Source organism: Musa acuminata, chromosome BXJ3-10 (genome assembly GCF_036884655.1).
Source record: "Musa acuminata AAA Group cultivar baxijiao chromosome BXJ3-10, Cavendish_Baxijiao_AAA, whole genome shotgun sequence".
NCBI classification, from domain to species: Eukaryota; Viridiplantae; Streptophyta; class Magnoliopsida; order Zingiberales; family Musaceae; genus Musa; species Musa acuminata.
Window position 1 is genome coordinate 31,943,284 of NC_088358.1, and position 17,664 is coordinate 31,960,947.

General features: G+C 38.7%; 1 protein-coding gene across 4 annotated transcripts; it reads left to right on the forward strand.

The window, feature by feature from the left end:
• Positions 1 to 45: 45 nt before the first annotated feature.
• On the forward strand, positions 46 to 15,924 carry LOC135651355 (protein NETWORKED 1B-like). Of its 4 annotated transcripts, none has more exons than XM_065171405.1 (14): positions 46 to 1,021; positions 1,326 to 1,470; positions 3,411 to 4,342; positions 4,416 to 4,567; positions 5,094 to 5,229; positions 5,551 to 5,748; positions 5,891 to 6,013; positions 6,828 to 6,865; positions 6,955 to 7,078; positions 8,221 to 12,957; positions 13,312 to 13,437; positions 14,445 to 14,552; positions 14,640 to 14,782; positions 15,346 to 15,924. In XM_065171405.1, the coding sequence occupies exons 5-14, from the start codon at positions 5,152 to 5,154 to the stop codon at positions 15,575 to 15,577; spliced, it is 5,907 nt and encodes a 1,968-aa protein (XP_065027477.1). In that variant the 5' UTR covers positions 46 to 1,021; positions 1,326 to 1,470; positions 3,411 to 4,342; positions 4,416 to 4,567; positions 5,094 to 5,151; the 3' UTR covers positions 15,578 to 15,924. The 4 variants fall into 4 exon arrangements, with proteins under 4 accessions (XP_065027477.1, XP_065027478.1, XP_065027479.1 ...); XM_065171406.1 differs by having other exon boundaries at positions 4,460 to 4,567; XM_065171407.1 differs by lacking the exons at positions 3,411 to 4,342; positions 4,416 to 4,567.
• Positions 15,925 to 17,664: the final 1,740 nt, after the last annotated feature.

A 17,664-nucleotide genomic window follows, 5' to 3' on the forward strand; every position in this document is an offset into this window, starting at 1 on the left:
TTTAGTGTGGTGCTTACTTTGTATTGGCTGCTTGAAAGTGGCATATCTCGGCATCTGGCTTATTACAGTTAGATGTAGACAAGCTATTTGATCAAGAGAAAAAAGGATCGTATTTTGTCATATAGACCATCGTTTGCTAGAATGCCTGGATGACACGGGTTCAGGTTCGGTCCAACCTTGCATCCATAATAAACTTGATTCGGATACAATCCTTATTGTCCTTAGGATTAATTATAAATTATTTTCTGTAATTAATTATGATTAGCATCTGTAGTATTGTACGTACTGTAATTTTTGGACAGTACGTAGAAATTTCATTTGTAGAAATTTCACCCCGCCAAGTTTAACCTGGTGGATTCGGTGGACAGGAACACCGTCGGTGTTCCGACCGACGGCGGGGTGGTGTGGTCATCAGATTCCCTTTTCATTCGAACAATTTTTTTCATCGATCAAATTAATAACGTGAAAAGAATTAAAATTAAATATTTTATTTTGATAAATATAGGGATCCATAAATAAGGGATCGGAAGCTAATCATAGCTGCTAAGTAATTCTTAATATGTAATCAGCCCCCGTCCTTATGAGGCCGCCACACACACTACTGCGTCCCTCGATCAAACGCCTTAACGAAGTGTTTTCGATCATTCCGTCTCTACACCGGAGTGGCGGAGATAGCAGCAACCCACTAGAGGCGGGAGATGGCGGCGGGCGCGGCCTCTTCAAGGTCAACGGCGTCCCAATCGAGTTGGGTGAAGCCTGAGGTCCTCCGCGTTAAGGCCTTCGAGCCCGTCCGTCCTCCTCCTCGGCCGGCAGCGCTTCATGGGCGTCGATCTCCGCATCCGCGTCCGGGGCGGCGGCAAGACCTCCCAGATATATGCCATTCGCCAGAGCATCGCCAAGGCCCTCGTTGCCTTCCACCACAAGTACGTCGACGAGCAGTCCAAGAAGGAGATCAAGGACATCCTCGTCCGCTACGACCGCACCCTACTGGTCGCCGATCCGCGACGCTGCGTTGTTGTCGGTTCGAATTCAGTCCCACCATCCTTCTCTGAAACAAAAGATCAAAACTTTTGCGCTTTACCTTGTCTGTTGGATTCTGAAGCATGTTTGCCGATTTTGGAACTACACCTACGACTATGTCTTATTTTTTGGGTACATTTAGCTAGAAGTCTAAATACTGCCCTATGATATCCTTGTTTACTGAATTCAACACAAATTAACACCAGCACAAGGCATCATGGTGTTGTTCAATGTTCGTGTATGTTGATAGTGATAAATCTTCCATCAACGAGATTTCTCTCTTGTTTCTTCTGTTTCATGTATAGGTTATCAGAGAGTGCCTGTTGAAGATTTGTCATGGGCTTAAGAATGTCTTCAAGAACAGCCACGGATCTTGTTTTGCTAAGAAATGGGTAAAAAACAGAGAGGTTTGGAGAGAACGGATGAACTTTAAGCAACATTTCAGACAAGGTATTACTCATACATTGCCTTCTCCTCTCTTTCCATTCTCTCCTTAAGTTATTACTTAAACAAATCATTTTATGCAGTGGAAGGTGAGGTGTTCTTTTTTTTGCCACTCAGTCATCTAGAATAGCCTTTTTCTTTTTCCATTCTGCATATCAATGATCTGATTTATCTAGTAACATGAGGTTGGCAAAGTTGTCATCTTGGCCACATGTGTTGGTTTCTGAACTCCATGTCAAACTAGAATGCAATTTCTACATTGGAAGGATTGCAGACTGATTTAGTATTTTGCATTGTGCTTGGCTTGTTCTGTTTCATCTTTTATTTTGTCACTGTTGCTGCAGAAATATTGAACTTTCTATCTGTGTTTATGTCATGTATTCCCTTGAGTGTTTTGGCTTGCCTGTCTTTGATTTTAGGAACGGATAATGTTTAATGAACTATCGCCGAGACAATGGGATTTCGTTGCTAGTAATTCTACATGGATCATGAATATGAGTTTATCTGAAGTTAAAAAGACTTCGACCGATGATCGCACAGCTTTAGATCGACAATTGAAGTGGTTACTTGTCTCTTCAATTTAGCATAGTAGATTTTTCCTTTTTCCACTTTAATGTTCTTTTTTTCATGCAAGATCTTGTAATATGCACATAAAAAATTTAGCTTAAGGATGTTTGTTAGGGTTATCGTCATTTCGATGGCGTTTGCATAGTATCATTTTATTACCTTGGTTTGACTATAACCTTTCCAGAAACAAAAAAAAAGGCCTAGTTCCAAGATGGAACATACATGGTTGCATTTATCAGAGGTAACATTTGTTCATGGTTTATGCGACCCGAAATTCGTATACATTGTTTGGCTGAAATATCTTTAGAACCAGAGGTTTAGGTATGCATATGATCGAGCTGAACCATTCAGAAACCTTGAAGTTTCTCCGTATCTCAATTTGCATGCTTCTCTAGTTGGCAGTCTTAGGTTTTCTTTCTTGAGACCTCAGTAGGTCGGAGAACTATTAGGTAGCTAGAATATTATCCGATCTCTATGACCTTCATATCCTTTTCTTTAGGAAAGGTGGTGGAGGTATCTGATTCTTTTCCATCTACCTTGTCTTTTGGTTCTGGATTCTGTTTTTGGATCCATGGTGGGTAGCATGAAGGTTAAAATGATCAAATACCAAGTTTGAATATACAACAATGGATTTTCCAATTCCATCTCTAGAAGACCTCATATTTTTGTGCCAAGCGTATCGGCGACGACAACTAATTTCCTTGTTTCGATATACTAGTGTCTATTAGGGTGTGCATCTCTGTCACAGATATTTCTCCTGTTTACTGTAAAAGTTCTTTTATCATAAACTTACTCCTTGCAGGAAGAAAAAACATCATTTTCTGCATTGCTTGCACTGTACTTCTCAAGTATGTGTTTACTGTCCAGTGAAACTATAGGTAATGCCTACTGCTTGGTGCCAGTGATGATCTTAGCCTGGATGCATCAACTTCCCTCATCATGTTGGAATCTCTTGCTCCATGAACATTCAAGATTTCCATGTGTTAGAGGGTGAAACATTTTTGTTTTCTGTGTTTTCGGGTAAGATATTGATAAGTCAATATTTGATCGTTATTGGTGTTTATTATGGATTTTATATAAGGTAGATTATACTGTTGTTTTATAAAGCTAAATCGATAGATTATATTTAATTTGAGGCAGGCAATTGAGATATTGTGATTATTTACAACAGTGATGCATGAATCGGATGTTGATTACTGTCTTAGAAATTACAATCGACTGTTTGTTCCCATTGTTGGAGGGATATTGTATTGAGCCTTCTAATCGTACTTGATGGCTCATCACAAACCCAAGCCATGGCAAGAGTCGTGCTTGGTGTCCTCCCTGTAATCCTTGATGTGTGAATCATGGGATGAAGCTTCTTCTTCTTCTTCGTGTAGGGTTTCTGCTTGCGGAGATGACCGGTTCAAGCGGGCGGGTTAACCCGAGTCCGAGATGGATCAGGTTTATCCCGATCCGATACCAGCAGTGGGATCCGCTAGCCCTGCAGGCCACGTGGGGGGAGAGCAGCCCCCCGCCAGCTGTCCGTCACGTGGGAGCGCCGAGGTCTGCGGGCTCCGTTTTCCTGTGGGGCCCACTGGGCTCAGTCCGACCCGAGACCAGGTGGACAGAGGATAATGGCAAAGTTGTGATTGGCCACACTGCTCGTCTACCGTGCCATTTCTCTCCGTCTTCCACCTGCACGTAAATAGTCGACCCAAAGAAGCTTTGTTTCTGGTTACTGCCACTGTCATCTGCGCCATCGGATTCCAACACACCACCACTTTTGATCACCATATAATTCCCCTCTTTGGGGTATTTCTTCGAACAGTATACGGAAGACACCAAACCGAGCATTGCAGTCTTTGTTAGGTGATGGTGGTGGTGGTGGTTGGAGTAAGCCGGAAGCAATACGCTCATAAGCAAGATCACGAGGAAGATTAAGATCCAATCCATCAAATCTCTTTGTCAATTTAGATACATATGACCTAAATATTAGCTGAAGATGACATTTCTTTTCCTTTGTCCTAAATAAGTACAGTTTTTTTGCCTTTATGACATCTTAATTCAACAATTATTGTTATTATTATCATTGGAAAGTTGGGCTTTGGCGCGGCGTCCCTTTCTTAAACCCCCTCTGTGTATCTTCGCTTCGATCGGGATTTGGCGAGTCGATCGAGCTCCATTGCGACCCGGAAGAGCTCCCAATCGTGGATTCCCGGAAGAACCCTAGCGCCATTTTGCTTTCCGCCGCCTATCGAGCCTTGCCAGCGACGTCTCCTCCGTCCCCGCTTGCCCTCGCTTGGTCTGCAAGCCCCAGATCCGGAGTTAGGTACGGGAGTTGCGCTCTGTACCCCTTTGTCTGTCCCCACGCCGCACACTCTTTATGTCCCTGTCTCCTTCAGTGCGGGCGCGTGTGTCAGTTCTTGTGGTCATTCTTGAAAGCCAGTTGGATCGGCGTGAGGAATCTGGAGCAGCTGGGGCCTTTCGGGCAAGATGATCGGGTTTTGACGTCAGGACTGGCGTTGCCTCTGTTGCGTGCGTTAATCGTCTTGTGGTATGGTTGTTCTTTTTCGTTAATTAGTTGGTTATTTTGTTGAATTTTTTTTTACAAGATTCGCATTTGGTGCTTTGCTAGTGAAAAGGTTGGATCTTTGATGGAGAATCTGAACAGTCAAGTCTATAGGAGATTGAATTGGGGGTTCTGTTCTTTCACTGGATCTGATTGTCTAGGTAGATTGTGAAACCGTTCTTAGATCCGAGTCGTTGGTTGTGAAAGCGTCGTTGTTTTGCATTCTCCTTCTGTAGATGTGTAAATTTTGGAGTTTTTTGAATGGTTCTTCTTGTTCTTTAGGTTGATTTTTGAAGGTATGTTTCCGTATATTTTAGCTTCAGATTCTTTGGCTTGTTCGAAGATTTGTTCCTATTTTAGATGGATCTGTTGGGAATTTAGTTCAAATTTCAAGTTATGTAGACAAACTACTGTTCAAGAGACAAAGGAAAGAGAATGCTGATCCCATTCTTGTTGAATTCCTTTTTTCCTAAAAGTAAATGGGGTTCATGGTCTTGGACGTGCAATGCAGGGAGGCAATTGGAGAGGAAAGGTGATGTTTTAGCTGATAACTAGCTGATTCGGGAACAATGTCGAGGATTCCCAAGTGGAAAATCGAAAAGACAAAAGTGAAAGTTGTTTTCCGCCTTCAGTTTCATGCAACACATGTAAGTTCTTCCTTTTTTTGTGGCTTTTAACTTCTTATTATTTATGTGAATTGCTGGATGGTCACATAAATTTTTATTGGTCATTCAATCTCATGCTTTTGAAGGTGCTCATTTGTCCACATGATGATACTTTTTCATTGTCTTTATCCTTTATTTTTCGCTACTCGTTCTGTTTTGCACTCATCTTTCTTTGTTGATTCTTTCCTTGAGTGATGGTTTCTTAAGTTTTATCTGGGAAAGCTCCTTGTACACATTCCTTGGAAATGTGTCCTTTAACCCCAAATATAAGGTACATAAAAGAAATATCTCTACTTGTTGCAGATTCCACAAGGATGGGACAAGTTATTTGTGTCCTTTATCCCCATTGACACAGGCAAAGCAACTGCAAAGACAAACAAAATGAATGTTAGGAATGGGAACTGCAAGTGGCCAGATCCAATCTATGAAACTACAAGACTTCTCCAAGATACAAGGACCAAAATATATGATGAGAAGCACTATAAGCTTGTGGTAGCAATGGTATTAAATTCAATTTTTTGTTTGCTACTGTATACATCTTAGATAACCATTGAGACAATGAAAAAGTGCTCATTTGACAGTCATGTATGAGGTATTCAACTGTGATTGACTCACTTGTCTTTTGGAAATATAATGTTCTCAGGGGTCTTCCAGATCAAGCTTACTTGGGGATGTTACTATCAACCTTGCTGGTTTTGCTGATGCTCTGAAGCCTTCATCTATCTCATTGCCTCTTGCTAATTGTGATTTTAGCACAACTTTACATGTGAGCTTCTTTATTTATATATCCAGTCTTCTTAACATAGTTTTGTTGTTAGTTGCAAAAGTTTTTTCTAGTTTTCTGGACTGTTTTCATTGACAAATTTAAGCCAAGGATGAGTCGACTCTTCTGTCCTTTGTGAATTAGTGGCTGTCTGCGGAAAGGCAAATGATCATACTGAGGGATGATGTTGGTCTTTAACACACTTTTGCTATGTATGAAGACAACTGTAATTTCTGGGAAGATTTTGTTAGCTTATACAAAGTTTTTGCAGTTTCTGATGATGGTCCTTGGGAGGACATTTGGGATTTAGAACTGATTAATTTTCTTGTCATCCATTCCAAAACAGGCAGAAGTGCAATTTTTAGATGATACAGTACCAGATAAATGTTTAATATGGACCTAGGAGGCATTAGTCTTAAGGAAATAGCTATAAAGGTTCATTTGGACATTGTTGAGATTTATATAATTCTATATCAGTTCCCTCAGTGCAGATGTTTAAATCCGAGACAAAAATGATAATGCATACCTCGACCAGTTAAGTCCTTATCCGAAGAAGCATTACAAAATAAATTCCACTAGAAAATCTAAAGCTTAAAAGTTTTATGTCATTTCATCTACCCGCTAACTAAACCCATAAAGACAGCATAGTAACCGTACAGCCAAAGATTAACAGTCTAAAATCCATGTAAATATGGAAGTATGAAGTAGTCTACTCTTGAATTTACTCTCCATCAAGGTGACATAGGATATTAAACCTCAATATTCGTTTATTGCGTTTATATTCTTTCTCTTCGTAATACTTTTCTGTCTATTCCAGGTCACAGTGCAGCTTCTTACGTCCAAAACTGGCTTCAGGTGCTGCTTCGTTAGAAACATTTGCTTATATTGTTAGCAATACCCATTGTTCTCATCCACCACTCTCACATGTTACAACATTATATCAGAGAATTTGAGCAGCAAAGGGAACTGAGTGTAAAGGGTGTCCAGACGATATCCAGCCACAAAAATGATCCCACTGAAGTTGAAGCTGAAGCTGCTTCATCAGAGATAGCTAATGAACTTGAAGAGGTCTGTTTGTATATTTTGATTATTTCCTCTGCAATGTCTACTTGCATGGATTTTTGTGACCTCCAGTCCTCAATAGTCATGATAGAAATTTTGCAAGATTATTGAAATGGTTCCCTTGGTGAAAATGAAACATGATTACAGAATTTAAATGATTGAAGCTGCTGTGCATTAAAAATTAGATTTCATGATTAATGTTTTTAATGTATTCACATGAAAGGCTGTCTAGGTCTCTAATTGTTTATTGGCCATTAAGAAGCAATATTTACTGTAACCCCATTGAGTATTTTATTTAAAACTGGAAAATATGCTTAGAATGGTGGTATTGCAATACCATCCGTAGATAACCTAGATTCAGTTATTTACCAACTGTGCCAAGATTAATTATTTATGATAAATGGAAAAAGGCAGTTGTTCATTCAATTATCCTATTCTTTGCATGAACTGCCTTTACTTGACCATAGGCATCAACCTTCAGATTGATCCTGTCTCATAGTCTATGAGTTACAAACCACAGTATGAATACTCCCTTTTTGAGGATTTGGCCCACATGATTTTGTGGTTGGATTGTGACAACCCCAGTATAATAACAGTAGAATAGTATTGATCAGGTCATCAATGGAAATTGTTGTGATGATATGAATTGTTAAGCTTCAGCCTAATATGTAACTACATATCCCACTTATGTTACCAACATTCTGCCTTTGGCATTATTTTTTTTAACTTTAACCTTCTTTTTTGTGTTGATTTATCCATCATGAAGTCCTGAGTTAAAGAAACCAAGAAACACAATAAGAAGATAAAATTTTCTTTTTTACAACCCAATATTTGCTTTCATGTCATAATGTTCTTCATATGTTTTTGTTCTTTAGATAGAAGAGATCATTTAGTTTCTCTAAAAAGCTCTCTATTCATGTGTCCTTGATAATTTGACAAATCTTATTAAATGGTAGCAAGCGTCTTAAGACTTAAGAGTACTTGATTTCAAGGATAATCGACATGATTATTTCCGTCCAAGGTTTTGCTTTAGTAACGTTTGCAGTAAGTTGTCCAAGAGTTTCTGTTTCTTTGTTAATATCTAAAAATTACAGCAGATTGTTTGGTTGTGGTTGATGCAGTCACTGAATGTTTGCTATTGTGAATAGGCAAATGCAAGAGTCAGGTACAAGGAAGATCATATGGGGCTTCTTTTGCTTGAACAAGTGGAAGAGTCAAATGAAGAATATGAAGACTCTACTGGTGGAGCTGATGGCTCATCATTTACCTCTGAAATTTTACATGCTGAAAAGAATGATCTTCCAATAATTCATGGAAAGGATAACTTCAAAAGTATGGTATGTGGTGATCTACCCATCAGTCAGATTCCTATACATGCAAAAGAAGACCCAAATGGCAGTCAGCGTTTTACCCAGGGGAGGAATGATTGGACACATGGATGGAGCTCAAAGTATTCTGTTGAGAATGATCTTGCTACAGCTTATGAAGAGAACAATAGACTCAGAGTAAGATTGGAGGTAGCAGAGTCAGCATTTTTACAGCTTAAGTTGGAAGCAAAGTCATTGCAGCGAATTACAGATGAATTAGGGGCAGAAACTCAATGCTTGTCCGAGCAGCTACTCTCTGAACTTGCCTCAGGAGAACAACTGAATAGAGAAGTATCCATGTTAAAATCTGAGTGTTCAAAGTTAAAAGATGATCTTGAAGCCCTAAAATCTGCTAATGTTATGCAGAGAAGTCCTGACCAGAGAACTCATAATCCTTTGATGTTGAACCATGGCTTGGAAAATGATTCAGTTGATAGTAAGCATCAGGATGATGTTATTGCTGCAGAGACCCACTATATGTACCATGATTTGCGGGAAAAATGGCTCGAGAATCTTCTGCTTATTGAGAGCAGAGTCCGAGAAATTCAAAATAAGGCTCGCGTTAGATACCATGGAAGTGATTTTGATTTTCTGGGCCCTGATTTTGAGCTTCTCGGATGTCTTATTGGTGACCTCAAGGAAGATATTATCCAAGTAAAGGGCCTTGGAAGATCTTACAGGGATAATAGTTTTTTAGAAAACACAGTTTATCGCATGAGTGATTCTCACAAAGTATATCATGAACATGACACTCTTAAGAAAAGTCTTGAAGCTTCAAGCTTGAGGGAGGACAAAATGTTTGATCTCTTACCAAAACTAGAGGAGTTGACAACTGAAAAAGAAAGTCTCACCAAAAAGATCGACCAGATGCAATACTACTACGAGTCTTTGATACTGGAACTGGAGGAAAGCCAGAAGCAAACAGTAAAGGAACTGGAAAATCTTAGAAATGAACACTCCTCTTGTCTCTATTCAGTATCTGTTCTCAAAAGCCAGATAGAAAAAATGCACCAAGAGATGAATGAACAGTTTATAACTTTTGCTGAAGATAGGAGCAGCTTAGAATCTCAAAATAAGGAACTTGAGAAAAGGGCTATTGCATCAGAAACTGCATTAAAAAGGGTTCGCTGGAACTATTCCATAGCAGTTGATCGATTACAGAAGGACCTTGAATTACTCTCTTTCCAAGTTTTGTCTATGTATGAGACAAATGAAAATCTTGCAAAGCAAGCATTTGCAGATGCTTATCAGCAGTGCCATGAAGAATGTCCAGAAGAAGTCAGGTCATATACTGATAAGGATGGGATGTTGACTTTGTTTGACCGGGAGCAGTACCAGTCAGACCTTACGAGGATTCAGACAGAAGATAGACACTATGGAACTATTCACAAATGGTCTCCATTGGATAATGGTATATCGACATCTGTTTCTTGCAAAACAAGTGGTGCAATCTCTAAGGTGGGTATACCCATTCATGTAGAGCTGCAAGCTGGGGATGAGGCAGATATAGAAGGGTTTAATTCAGATGAGACTGAGCAGCTGGCTTTACACCATACTCAGGTAAAGGACAAACTTACTGCTGACTTATCCTCAGGGATGCATGAAGCTGAACTTTCGGAAATACATATGCTAAACATGGATTTGAAAGTTTTCTTAGAGGTTTTACTGGGGACATTGTATGATGTAGATGATGGGGTTCGGCTTACGAAGGACAAAATGCTTGAAATTACACAGCAACTACATCACACTACAGAGCAAAAAGAAAGCCTCATGCTTAAGTTGCATAAAGCATTGGATGATGCTGGGGTTTTGAAGGATGATAGAACTAAATGCATCTCTAGATGTGAAGATTTAGAACTGAAGAACCAAGTTCTAGAAGCAAAGCTCGAAGACATCTCCTATGAAAGTACTATCCTTAGTGGAAAGGTCACAGAATATGAGAGGATGCTTGTGAAATCCAAAGTTTATGAAAAAGAATATAAGGCTTGCACTGAAGAAATGGACAGTGTCAAAAATCTTCTAAAATTGGAAATCCTACAAAAAAATTGTCTCGAGATTGAAAAGAGCTCAATAATTGAAGAATTTAAAGCATTGAAGGAACAATTTGACAGGAAATCTTCTGAAAATGAGGAAATGCAGACTTGTATTGCTTGTCTTCAAGAGAAGTTGGGGTATCTTCACACTTGTATGAGTTCCTGCAATGAGCAAATAGGTTGTTCTGCTCTGGATGGCATATCTGTATTACAGGAATTGGATGATGGAAACTATATGCCTGTTATTATGAATCTGGAACAGTTCCAGCAAGAAGCAACAAAGAAAATACTTCACTTACTTAAAAAGAACAGGGATATTGAGGAACAAAGAGATATTGCTCAGTGCTTACAAAAAAAGACAGAATTAGAATATATTAATATGAAGCAGAAACTTGAATCTGACTTACATGAGATTACTGAAAAGCTAGAAATGTCCAATGCATTAGTTGAGAAGCTTCAAGTGGAACTGCAAAATGCTTTGGAGAAGCTTAAACTCAGTTCAGAAGCTGAAGAGAAGAAGAAATTGAAAAATAGTGAATTGTCTTCAAAACTCACATTTTTAGAAACTGAACTGCAGGAAGCTATTGACGAGAACAAGGATCTAGTTAATCAGTTATTTGTACTTTCGGGTGTTAAGGAGGAACTTGAGAAAACTCAAATCAGTCTTATGAATTGCATGCAAGAGAAGAAGTCTTTGTTGATATCTATAGAGTCTGGAAATGAGGTTTCCACCCAAATGGGGAATGAGCTCCACGGTCTAAAAGAAAATTTGTGTTGCGCCCATAGAGATTTGCAGATAGAAAAAAAATTGAGAGACGAACTTGATGCTGCAGTTTCAAGCCTTTCAACACAACTGAAAGAAAGAGATAGGGAGTTGTTTTCTTTTCATGAACAAAAAACTGAAGTTTCTCATTTGCAGGAAATCATTGTGGATTTAGAAAAAGCAAACACTGGATTTCAGCATGTTGTGTTGAAGAATGAAGAAAGTCAAATAAGACTGAACCATGAGAATTTATCCCTACGCATGCAAGTCATGGATATGGGAAATCAATTGGCATCAGTTCTTGAGAATTCAATAGCTGCTGAGATCAAACTTACTTATATGAGAAGTCATTTCTGTGACATTGTGCAGGAGTCATTTGCACAACTTAAGATACTAGAGAAAGAGCTCGAGGAGATGAACTTAAAACATGGAAATGTTGTTACATTGCTGAACACTCACTATTGCAGTGAAGCACAATTAATTGAGGAAAATGCAAGATTATCAGTAGCTCTTCAATCATTACAATCTGAATATGACATTGTTTTTCAGGAGAAAGAAGACATCATTGATTACACAAACAAAAAAAATGCATTATGCACAGAGTATGAAGATATGAAGGTTAGAGAAGCTGACAGTAAACTTCAAAAACAGAAGTATGAAAATGAGATTTGTCAGCTGAAAAACATGCTGATCAGTTTTGAAGAAGAGGTGTGGAACTTAAGGTCATCTAAGGATGCATTAGAGGTCACATATATAGTTCTCCAGTCCACATTGAATGAACAACAAACAAAAGTATCATTGCTTGAGGAACGTGATCAGGAGTTGAAGATCTTACAAGAGCACCACAATGAGCTTCGATATAAACTCTCAGAACAGATTTTGAAGACAGAAGAATATAAGAACCTTTCCATTCATCTAAGAGAACTCAAGGATAAAGCAGAAGTTGAGTGTCTTCAAGCTCGTGAAAAGAAGGAGAATGAGAGATCATCCCAGGACTCCCTGAGAATTGCTTTCATCAAAGAGCAACATGAGTCCAAGATCCAAGAGCTGAAAAATCAGCTATATGTCTCCAAGAAGTATGCAGAAGAAATGTTATTTAAATTGCAGAATGCTCTTGATGAAGTTGAGAGCAGAAAGAAAACTGAGGTTTCTCTGGCAAAAAAAATTGAAGAGTTGTCGGCAAAAATCTCAAATTTGGAGTCTGAGCTGGAGACAGTTATGACTGATAGAAGAGAACTAGCCAAAGCTTATGATAGAATAAAGAATGAGTTGGAGTGCACTATATTGGGCCTTGACTATTGCAATGAAGCAAAGCTAAAGCTCGAAGATTCCTTGAAGGAATGCAATGAAGAAAGAACGAAAGCTAGAATAGAACTCGACTTAGTCAAGAGGCTGTTTGATAATATGGCTTCACATGAAGCCCTAAATTCAGAAGGTAATCATGACTCTGGTTTTCTAACAACAACTTCCATTGAGCAAATGTTGCAAGATAGCAGCTTTGGGTTTTCAACTATCTTCCAAGAGATGCCAAATGACAGAGGTACTAGTTTGGGAATAGATGCGCCAGCTGGAGTTGTTGACAATTCTTTGAAGAATATAGATGTTGATCTCTTGAAAACAGGGGGCAAGCTAAGCTCTTGTGAAGATCTTGAAGATGTTATGTCAACTTCTGCCAATGAGAGCTCACTTTCATGTCCAGTACCAAGCTCACAAGCTTTTAAGGTATTACGTTTATCTATTTCATATTTTGGTAGTTCTATTGTACGTATTAGCAAGGTGGCGCATAGTATACAAGCGTCATCCTGCTCCATGCCATTCCTCTAGTGAATAGAGCTCATACTTCTAAAGCTGCCAAAATTTCATGAGATCTCTATAGTAAGTCTTCAACTGAAGTTTGAAGAAAATAGTACTAATTTGCATTCAGGAGAGTTCACTTGTTCTTCTCACTTCTCCCAGTTCCTTGATTTTTTGTTACATTAGCACTAGATTACAAATTTTCTTTTGCCAAATTTTCTTTCATGCACTTAGATCACGAAAGTGCTGTAAGTTTTGGTATCTTGTAATAAATTTTGGCAGGATATTGAAGGTGCACTTGAACGAGCCACCTCATTTGCAGATAATACAACAGATGTCACTGTTATTGAAGCTAACTTAAAAGAGCAGCAGAGATTGAAGTCAGGCATGGACATGCTACAAAAAGAGGTAGTTACACAATATTTAGCAGAAATTATAACTTTCAACAATTTTTCAATAAATACAAAAGGATGTTGAATTCAAGAAATCACAAGTGTAGTCAACTACTTCTCATTGACATAATTTGAATTAGACTATTATAGCATGGTATATCAGGAAATATGTCTGTCGATCTTGTATTGTTGAGAAACAATCTTTCATCTGAACATCGACTGTTTCAAGGATGTACATGCATAAATTTGAAGATTAACTAGTTTTCTACAAAGAAGTTCTGAATATGGCCTTTCTGTGTCTGCATTATTCTTATGGCAATCTCATGTGGTTGGTCTTAATGAGATCTTTGAACAGACTCTTATCTGTAGATCAATTCTTATATTGCAAACTGTACTTTAACCTGTGAACAGAAACACTTCATTTCATGTATTACTCGTTGTGGAATGTGCAGCTAAAACGATGAAAAACAGGTAAGTAAATAAAGGCCTGAGCATTTTAATAATGGCTGATTAACACAAATCTGTATATACCCTTAAATTTGAGGGTAGTTATTGTGGAATGATAGGGTCACAAACCTTGTCGCGTAGCATAATTGCAGTGTAGTTAACATTGCGAAGTTTGTGGAAACTCGAGGAAGAATATAGTTGATAACAAAAGATGAATCTTTGATCTGCTGAGGCATCGAGGGAAAAGATTTTTGAGAAGCTTTATTCATACAAAAAATATTCAAGAAGGAAAAAAGATGTGGAGCTCACTGATATTGTGGGTATGTTTATCATCTTTCAAAATGGGCTGAGTACCGCTGGGGCCGTACTGGTGTAAAAGGGCACATAATGAATGTATGTGGTGATAATAACAATAGCCACCTTGATTTTGAAGGAAATTAAGCCCAACAGTGATTTAGGGTCGACATGCAGTGGGAATGAAGAATTAGGCATATTTTTTATTTCTGCATTGTTGTTTCTGCAAAACATCAAATTGCAGCAGGCTAATACTGTGTCTTACATTTTCAACCTTTGCAGTTGCTGAAACTAAGAAATGAAAATTTGTCATCACTGATTCCATTAGAAGATCATCAGGGTGTACCATCCCTTCGGGGTTTAGAAAGAGATTTGTCACAACTTGATATGGTATGTATCGTGTGTCAAGCCAAGAAAAGCTATTCGTACATTTGTGCCTCTTGTTTTAATAACTATTTCTCAACTTCCATTGGTTAGGCAAATGAGCAACTGAGAAGCATTTTCCCTTTGTTCAATGAACTTCCTGGAAGTGGCAATGCATTGGAAAGAGTACTTGCACTGGAACTTGAACTTGCAGAAGCATTGCAGACAAAGAAGAAAGCCGATCTTCATTTCCAGAGGTACATTTATTTGCTTTTGATTAATCATTAGGTTTTTATCTTCACTTCTAGTTCCATTACATCGTCCGGACTCCTGACCTTTTTCTCACTTTTAAAATGTCCCTATCTAGTGGTATCATCAAACAAACATAATATACAGCCAATGACCTACCAGATTTGCCTATCAAGTACTCGATGCATGGTGTTGGTAAAAAACTGTTGGCGTCCATCATAACCGACGACTTATGTAGCATCCTTTTGGTTCGTTTGATGAATCCTAGGATTGCACCTATATTGTGATTGTTGTCTCCCAAATCCTAGGATTTCATGTATATTGTGATTGTTGTCTCATTTCAACCTAGACATCTTCAAGTGTTGTCTCCTGTCTTCATCAAAGCTGAAAAGTATGTTACTAAACCTTGATGAAGGGGCTGTGCCTGACAAATTTACTCCACCAACCTGTCATGCCAGGATCAGAGAGCGAGTCGATAAACAGAATATAGTCGCCAAGTTGAATGTAACTTTTCTCTTGAATGAAAGTATACATTCAGACTGTTCACCTTTTTCTTTTGGTTGATGCACAGCTCGTTCCTGAAACAACATAATGATGAAGAAGCAGTGTTCCAGAGCTTCAGGGACATTAATGAATTGATAAAAGAGATGCTCGAGTTGAAGAGCAGGAATGCTGCCACCGAGACCGAGCTCAAAGAGATGCAGGGTCGATACTCTCTGCTCAGTCTGCAGTTTGCGGAGGTAGAGGGAGAGAGACAAAAGCTATTAATGACAGCCAAAAGCAGAGTGCCTAAGAGCTCATAGTCCGCGTCACATGTCGCCGTGATGGTGTCGTGTCAATGGTGGCGTAGGATCCACAATCAGAGGTTATTGCCAATTTTAGGCGAGGGAAATGCCTTCAACAGCACATACTCTGCATATTCACAGGGAGGTTAGCAGAGTGGTGACAGAGCAGGTCAACGATAACATGCGAAGATGCTTACGCTTGTGATTGAGCATTCAAGGGAAATGGTCGTGATGGGTGTCTGTAAATAGATGCTCTGTATCTTAATGCAGCATGTATTAAATGTGTGTTCCATGTAAATCGTCATGTTTAATATCAGATATACACATTCTTCATCAATCTCGGAACCAAATTAATGTCCCCGAGATTAGTTCTTGCTCCAACTGTGTGCTCTTATTCTCCGAGTCGAGTCAAGCAAATAGAAGATGAATCAAACAGGGGCTGTGCATGAGAAATAATATATATTTTAAATAGAGAAATTGCAGTTTCGTTTTCAAGTTGGGGATGTAGCTCAAATGGTAGAGCGCTCGCTTTGCTTGCATGCGAGAGGTACGGGGTTCGATACCCCGCATCTCCAATTTTGTTTCTTTTTTTTTTGGTGGTGGGTGATGTTGGCCTCCGTCGCATTGTCGCCCACTTCCATACAGCCCTTTGTTCTCTCCTCATGGCTCACGCAGAAGAAGGCCAGCATCGTAGCTCATCACCTCCCTCTCTCAGGCGCTCCCCACCTCCGCGCCAAACACGGCGACGACCACCGGGACCGCGGCCAAGTACGATAAGGTAGCGGTAGCCCAGCTTCGTAGCTCATCACCTCCCTCTCTCAGGCGCTCCCCACCTTCGCATGCTGACTCGATTAACGCACAAAGGTTGAATTCAAAATGAGCGTGTAAAGCGTGCAGGTCTTTCTCTTCTCCCTCTTTTCTTTGTCGTCAAACCTTAGTACTTCTGTGATGTTGAGGTTATGCTTCCTCTTACTGAAATTTCTTTTGATTCTTCAAATTTGTGTTTTATATATATATATATATATATATATATATAATGAACTGGGCGATGAAATCTAGTGGTTCCCATCCCCATAGGAAAATCCAAACAAGAGGAGTAATAAAGGAGTGGAATGGATGAGAAGCAAAGCACTGTTGACAAGCAAACAAAATAACTAACTCAATGCAATCCATCTTCTTCTTCTTTTTCTTCTTGTTCGTGGGGTTCGAGCAATTCATTTGAATTTAATAGCTGATGTGATTCGATCAATTTAAAGAATTATATGATAATTATAGAATGGTCCACCTAAGAATTATATAACGGTCAATCTTCCTAAAAGTATTTTTTTTAATGATGCAAATTTCTTATTTGATGTTTTTATTTTCTTTTAATATCTTTTTTTTTTTGCTTTTAATAAAATAGTTTCTACCCATGGATGGATCTATAGACACTAGTCTAAACGAGAGTTAATTATATATTATCTCCCGTAATTAGATCTCTTTAGTATATGGATCCTTAGATCTAAAAAATTTACATTAGAATCTCTATAATTAAAAAAGTAAAATATTTAATCCCATTTAACTTAACGTTCTTTGTTTTATTGACAAAAACATAAAAATGATAGACAAAAAGATAATTTCAATATCATAATTATGTTTTCGATGGTAACGAACAACAATATCCCTAAGGGCTAGGATAGTTATTGTAGATGAGAAGGAAGATCGATAATGAGAGCTGAGGCAAAGAGAGAGGAGAAAGAAGACAATGTAGATGTCAACGCTCTACGTCTGCATCAGCACCGATGTAGATGCAAAGCGACGAAAGGATCACTCGACATTTACATCGATATTAGTGCAAATGCATATGCAAAGTGATGAAAGGATCGATCCGCATCTTTATCGATGTCAATGTAAATATAGAGTATCGACATCTATGTTATCCTCGTCCTCCGTTTTCATCAACAACCACTTGTGACACCTAGTAGCATGGTCGATCATTATTATTGAAAACATAACTGAGTTGTTAAATTCTTATATTGTCTAATTCATTTCACAAGTTGAAGTTATTAAAATATGTAAGTTTGATCAATACACCCTACGTAGTGATCCCGTGGACAGAAATTATT

What these genes read in the sequence shown, in the direction of transcription:
- LOC135651355 (XM_065171405.1), top strand. Translation starts at nt 5,152, where the DNA reads ATGTCGAGGATTCCCAAGTGGAAAATCGAAAAGACAAAAGTGAAAGTT. An exon ending in TAGCTAATGAACTTGAAGAG is followed by an intron (nt 7,079 to 8,220) that starts GTCTGTTTGTAT and finishes TATTGTGAATAG; the next exon opens with GCAAATGCAAGAGTCAGGTA. An exon ending in ATTTGTCACAACTTGATATG is followed by an intron (nt 14,553 to 14,639) that starts GTATGTATCGTG and finishes TCCATTGGTTAG; the next exon opens with GCAAATGAGCAACTGAGAAG.